Here is a 6,355-nt window from a genome sequence, read left to right as displayed (position 1 = left end):
GTCTTGCTGAAGCATGGTTGGGGAGGTGGGAGATGAGTTTAGATGATTGCTGATAGGAGTGGGATTGTACAGGTGTGAGAAATCAGGGTGTGGAGTTGAACCTTGATCTCTGTGTAATGAGGCACCATTGTGTCTTCTTTAGTGCTCTGGGGAGATCAAGAATTGTAGATGATATGGAGGTCAGAGGAGGAGTGAGATGGGAGGGCATAGAGACAAGGAAGGAAACTGGTGCAAAGATACAGACATGAGAGGATGGAACTAGAGAGTGACAAGGAAAAGAAGAGAGTGTTTCACAGTCAAGCTGGGCTGGGTATGGTGGCTGGTGACATATGAAGGATGAAGGAAGATGGGTATCATAGATGACTGCAGAGGTTTGAGGTTGACGTTTCCAGGGAACACTTGGAGGATGGACCAGGAAGAAATGATTCTTCTTTAGCCATGAGTTTTCAGTGATGGCAGATATGACCACAGGTTATCATGTTGGGAAAGGTCAGGGCTGTAGATAGATGGAAAGTTGTCATAGACTTGGGAGCCTCTGATCCAGCTTCCAGCCCTGTGTCAGAATCCCATGGAGGTAAACTTGCCCAGTAAAGAACCTGTCTGCCAATGCAGGAGATGCAAGAGACTTGGGTTAGATCCCAAAGTTGGGAAGATCCCCTGGAGGAGGGCATGGCAACCCTCTTCAGTATTCTTGCCTGGAGAGTGCTATGGACAGAGGAGCCTGATGGATTACAGTCCATGGGGTCAAAAAGAGTCAGATCAGACTGAGCGACTAATCACACACTCACTAATGGAAGACTTAGCAGGTAGTGGAAGTGGGGCTAGCCTGGAAGCCAGACCTTGACCCTACCACTGGCTTACTGTGTGGTATTTGAGAAGAGATTTAGCCTCTCTAGTTCTCTATAACCTTCTCTGAAAAGTAACAGGGTAACACTAGGGGTTTTTCCATAGCTCCAACACGCTATGGTTTAGAGTGGTTGGAAGTTGACTAGTGGGAAGTTGCTGTGTGACACAAGGAAATCAATCTAGTGCTCTGTGACAACCTGGACGGGTGGGATGGGGGTGGGGTGGGAGAGAGGTTCAAGGGGGAGGGGATATATTATATTTATGGCTGATTCACATTGTTGTATGGCAGAAACAACACAACATTGTAAAGCAATTATCCTCCAATTAAAAGCAATTTTTTTTTTTTTTAAAAAGAGAGTCGAAACTCTGAGAATGGGTAAATGGATGGACTGTCTCAGACAGATGTCAGAATTCAGAGCAGTGGATGGCGTGGCATGAGTTAGGAGGAAGGGCTTCAGAAAAGGAGGAAGCAGCTCCATTAACCAGAGAGAACCCATGAGGTGGATGGCGTCAAGGCACCTGCTTGCTGGCCAAAGAAGAGGGGTCTTGGAGAGAGAATAACTCTTGCTTTACTGAATTTCCAGAGGTTGAGAGGAAATCTCTGGGAGATGGGAATGGATGCAATTGCCAGGAGGAGGAGGTTATAACTCCACGTGAAATTCCAGAGCCAGTGAAGTTTTGATTGGGATGGGAGGTGATGAATGGGCATGGTTTATCAGTGGAAAATCTTGAGTGTTATCTGGTTACATTTGTATGGGAATGATTCATGGCAGAAAGAAGAGGGCTTCACCAGAGCATAGGAATAGAGAGTGGGATAAGTGAGTGTCTTTTTAGGTGTATTAATAGAGGTGGAGAGTCCAGCCTGAGGGAGGTGATGTTAATGTTATCACCATGCCTTGTGCTCAGTTTTAGCTGGTTTGCCCTAAGAAGGATGGGGATAGATTGAAGGAGGACCTTCATGAAAGGTGAAGAACTGGGCACCATTTAGCTTTGGGAAGAGAAGATTTTGGAGAAGTGGTGAGAGCTGCTTTTAAATCTCTGTGGGGGCAGAGAGGGCATCTGAAAGAGAGCTGCACCCCCACCCTTTCTACTACTGCAGATAAAGTCGTTTCCGAAGAGTGCTTTGGATTTCAGGGTTCACTTTCTTTGCTTCCCCTTCTTGAACCATCTCTGCTTCTGCCATCCGCCGGGTCACCTGCAGCAACAGGAATGGTCAGCTTGGGGCTGGGCTTTTGGGGGAGTCAGGTGATGGGCTTATTGGGAGGAAGTTAGGGCAGGTGAGTCTCCTTGTCTTAAAGTGAGAGACCTTTACTGTCTCATCCTACACTATAAGCAGGCTTTCCTGTTGGCTCAGAAGGTAAAGAATTTGCCTTCATTGCAGGAGAGCCAGGTTCCATCCCTGTGTCAGGAAGATCCCCTGGAGAAAGAAATGGCCACCCACTCCAGTATTCTTGCCTGGAGAACTCCACAGACAGAGGAGCCTGGGGGGCTAAAGTCTAAGAGGTAGCAAGGAGTTGGGTATGACTGAGCAACTAACACTTTCACACCATAATTTCTGTGGAATCACTGGCTGCACATTCTCGTTATATGTTTTTTTCTAATCTGCCAAAATAACACATACCCATCAGAATGTCCAAATATGAGTTAAACCTAAGGGGCTTGTTTACAGAAATTTAGTATTTCATCTAAATTATCTCACATACTGTAAGCTTTGGAATTCCCTGCTTTAGGGAAAGTCACTTCTGGGAGATGGGTGTTCTAGTTTCTGTGCTGGGACCCAGGTTGGCCTTGCAGCAGGACGCAAGGGAGGGGAAACACGCAGAAAGGTTTGGAGGAGGCTCAGCCTGCTATGCTTCCAGGGGGTGCAGTTAGTAAAGAATGTGCCTGCCAATGCTGGAGGCACAAAGGATGTGGGCTTGATCCTTGGGTCAGGAAGATCCCCTGGAGAAGGAAATGGTAACCCACTCCAGTATTCTTGCCTGGGAAATCCCATGGATAGAAGAGCCTGGCAGCCTATAGTCTGTGGAGTCACAAAGAGTCGGACATGACCGAGTGACTGGGCATGCACATACATCCCGTTCTGCATGCTCCCTGATCAGGCTGGGTGGGGGTTCCAAGGTACCTTCTCCCAACTCACCTCTGTCAGAAGCTCGAGGATGGGTCCTTTCTTATTGATGAACACATCAACCAGAGTCTGGATGAAGTAGGAGCCCTCCTGGTCGTGTCTGTAGGCAATGTACCCTGGGAATTCCAGAGAAGTGGGCTCAGGGGAGCTCAGTGGGGGTGGGTGACTGTGTGTGTGTGTGTGTGTGCACATGCACGTGTGCACATGCATGCATGCACATACATCTGCATGCACATATGCTACAAAATGCCTTGGACAATGGTGGGTCCTGGAGGGGTCAGGAGTGGCAGGCGAGGTGGAGAAGCAGGCCTCACTGGGTCAGCTGGAAGCTCATACCCTCTATGGTGGAGAAGACATGGAGGGTGTCTGTGTACGTTGGGATGGTTTCAGGAGTGTTTTCTGTGATCATCACAAGATGCCCTCCAGTGACTGGTTCACCAGGGTCCCTTTGTTCTGAAACATCAAGAAGGAAAAGGCAAAATCAGAGAGAAAGAAGGAGAAAAAAAAGAAGGTCATAAGACAGATGGGAAACCCAAGGCTTATCAGGGGTTTTGGATCTGGGAGGGAGGGGCTCTGTGTCCTTGGCTCTTGGCCCCACCTCCTCGACAAGCCTGCACGATGTACACCTTAGGCTTGGCTCTCAGGGCCCGGCAGTTCTTGTTGTTCAGAGCCTGGAAGAGGTCCTCCAGCTCGACCATCTTCTCATCCTTCCCTTTGAGGCGCCCTTCTAATCCGTGTGCCATGAGAACCACAAAGGCACAGCTGACAAAGTCTTCTCGGGCGTCGATGGCCTGTTGGAACTTTTCCAACTCTTCCTGGAATTGCTGGAGAGAGAGGAAGGGCCGAACTCAGGGGTGACTCTGGAATCCACCTTCTCCTTCAGCCCCCACCCCTCCCCTGCTGGGCTGGAGCTGGCAGCGCAATACCTGGGCGGTAGGGTCTCTCTTCATGGTGCTCTCAAAGCCCAGCTGCTGGAACATGCGCTCCAGCGCATCCAGATCTGCCTCGGAACCTTCACGGGCTTTGGTGACGCACAGTGTCAGGGCCAGGCGGGCACCCGACATGTCGTATGTCTCCTGGGCCAAGAGACGACAGAAATTATCAAAAGGGTATTGCAAGGGGAGGAGAAAGCCCATGTGGTACAAAGATGCCTGGGGGTAGGGTTGCTGAGTAAAATACAGAATGCTAAGGTATACTCAAGATTCAGATAAAAAAAAAAAAAAAACCCGTTTTAAAGAATAAAGGCCTCAGATGGTGAATCTGCCTGCAATGTGGGAGACCCAGGTTTGATCTCAGGGTTGGGAAGATCCCCTGGAGAAGGGAATGGCGACCCACTCCAGTATTCTTGCCTGGAAAATCCCATGGACAGAGGAGCCTAGTGGGCTACAGTCTATGGGGCCGCAAAGAGTTGGACACGACTGAGCGATTAACACTTTGAAGTAAGTATGTCCTCAATATTGCATGGAGTATATTTACACTGAAAGGTTATTTGTTGTTGACGTGAAATTAAAATCTGACTGGGCATCTTTTATTTTTATTTGCCAAATCTGGCAATTCAACCTGAAGTCCAGTGTGAACTTGAGTAAGTCACTGCTCCTATTTGAATCTCAGTTTCCAGATATAGGGGCTTCCCTGATAGTTCAGATGGTAAAGAATCCGCCTGCAATATGGGAGACTTGGGTTCAATCCCTGGGTCAGGAAGATCTCCTGGAGAAAGGAATGGCAACCCACTCCAGTATTCTTGCCTGGAGAATTCCATGGACAGAGGAATCTGGTAAGCTACAGTCCATGGGGTTGAAAAGAGTCAGGCATGACTGAGTGATTGACACACTCCCAAATAGAGACAATGAATATGTGTGAGGGGGGCAGATTTTGAGAGTCTCCTCCAGTTGTCACATTTGATAGCTTTGTCTCTCTCTCCATCATTCCCAAGAGTATTCTGAGCATTACCTTCTCACTTGCAGAGGTCTCAGACTTTATGAAGCTAATTCTGAGATTCTATCTTGTCCTATCAGAGGAAGAAGAATATTGGGGCCAAAATTTCTTCTTTTAGAAGAAAAGCAGGGTGAGACTTCCCTGGTGGTTCAGTGGTTAAGAATCTGCCTTCCAATGCAGGAGACACGGGTTTGATTCCTGGTCCGGGAACTAAGATTCCACATGCCATGGAGCAATAAACCCATGTGCCACATCTAGAGAGAAGCCCTCTAGCTGCAATGAGGATCCTTTGTGCCCCCATTAAAACCCAGTTTAACCAAAAATATGTAAATAGTTATTAAAAAAAGAGAAGTAGAATACTGAGTACCATAATTATAAGAATTTTATCATCGAGACAAAGGTAGCCAGGGTGCCCCCTTCTTTTCCCAGTTGCCACAACTTCAGTTCCATTGCTGAGTCTTTTTCTCCAACTGAATGATCACAAAGCACCTGAGTTCTGAATCCACGTCATGACTTTTCACCCCCTCTAGTGTTTCAAACATTGAGTTCCTCTCTTCCCCTCTCCCCAGATGCTCCCACCCCTCTCCCCTAGCCTGCACCCAGCCCACCTCTTCCAAAGGCTGAGGACTGCTCATCTCTTTTGATTCTGAGTCCAAATCTCACCACCCTTGGCTGATCCTAAGGGAAAACGGACAAGAGAAGATAGGTTAAAGGTCTCCAAATGAAGACAGAGGGGCTCAGGGGACAGACTAGCTTGTCTATTTGGGTTTTTGAGACTGAACAGGATACCAGTGGTGGGGACTTGGTTCATGTTCAGACTTGGGGCAAGAGATGACATTTCATGAAGTGTGTCCTGTCTAGTGCGATACTCTGGTGATTCTCGTTCATTGCTTCCCAGGTGGCTCAATGGTAAAGAACCTGCCTGCCATTACAGCAGATGTAAGAGACACAGGTTTGATCCCTGAGTAGGGAAGATCCCCTGGAGAAGGAAATGACAACCCACTCCAATATTCTTGCCTGGGAAATCCCATGGACAGAGGAGCCTGGTGGGCTACAGTCCATGGGCTTGCAGAGTTGGAATAACTGAGCAACTGAACAATAACGACAATGTTCACTGCAACATTTTTTTACAAATGCCAAGATATGGAAACAACCTACATGCTCATGGTAGATGAATGGATGAAGAAGATACTTATATAAACGATGGAATATTATTCAGCCATAAAAAGAATGAGATCTTGTCATTTGTGACAACATGGATGGACCTAGAGGGCATTATGCTAAGTGAATAAAATGGGACAGAGGAAGACAAATGCTGTATGATTCCACTTGTATGTGGAATCAAAAAGGAAAAAAAAAAAAAAAAACCCAAAGCAAATGAAGAAACATAACAAAACATAAACAGAGCTATAGATACAGAAAACAAACAGGTGTATTTCCAGAGGGGAG

The 6,355-nt window shown here is 47.3% G+C and overlaps 1 protein-coding gene across 1 annotated transcript; it reads right to left on the bottom strand.

Moving 5' to 3' along the window:
* Positions 1-1,218: 1,218 nt before the first annotated feature.
* CASP14 (caspase 14) lies at positions 1,219-5,541 on the bottom strand. The gene is made up of 6 exons (XM_027548878.1): positions 5,515-5,541; positions 3,898-4,047; positions 3,570-3,795; positions 3,308-3,424; positions 2,984-3,087; positions 1,219-2,041 (listed from the first exon to the last, which is right to left on the bottom strand). The coding sequence occupies exons 1-6, from the start codon at positions 5,539-5,541 to the stop codon at positions 1,937-1,939; spliced, it is 729 nt and encodes a 242-aa protein (XP_027404679.1). The 3' UTR covers positions 1,219-1,936.
* Between the last annotated feature and the right edge of the window lie 814 nt (positions 5,542-6,355).

The sequence above is a fragment of the Bos indicus x Bos taurus genome, chromosome 7, assembly GCF_003369695.1.
Source record: "Bos indicus x Bos taurus breed Angus x Brahman F1 hybrid chromosome 7, Bos_hybrid_MaternalHap_v2.0, whole genome shotgun sequence".
Classification (NCBI taxonomy): domain Eukaryota; kingdom Metazoa; phylum Chordata; class Mammalia; order Artiodactyla; family Bovidae; genus Bos; species Bos indicus x Bos taurus.
The sequence above is the reverse complement of the archived record's forward strand: the minus strand, read 5'-3'. Positions and strand labels throughout refer to the sequence as shown.

Coding starts and splice junctions, on each gene's coding strand:
- CASP14 (XM_027548878.1), bottom strand. CDS start 5,541: ATGAGCAGTCCTCAGCCTTTGGAAGAG. Junction 3,425..3,569: donor CGTGCAGGCTTGTCGAGGAG/GTGGGGCCAAGA, acceptor TTGATGTTTCAG/AACAAAGGGACCCTGGTGAA. Junction 2,042..2,983: donor TCCTCGAGCTTCTGACAGAG/GTGAGTTGGGAG, acceptor CTGTTGCTGCAG/GTGACCCGGCGGATGGCAGA.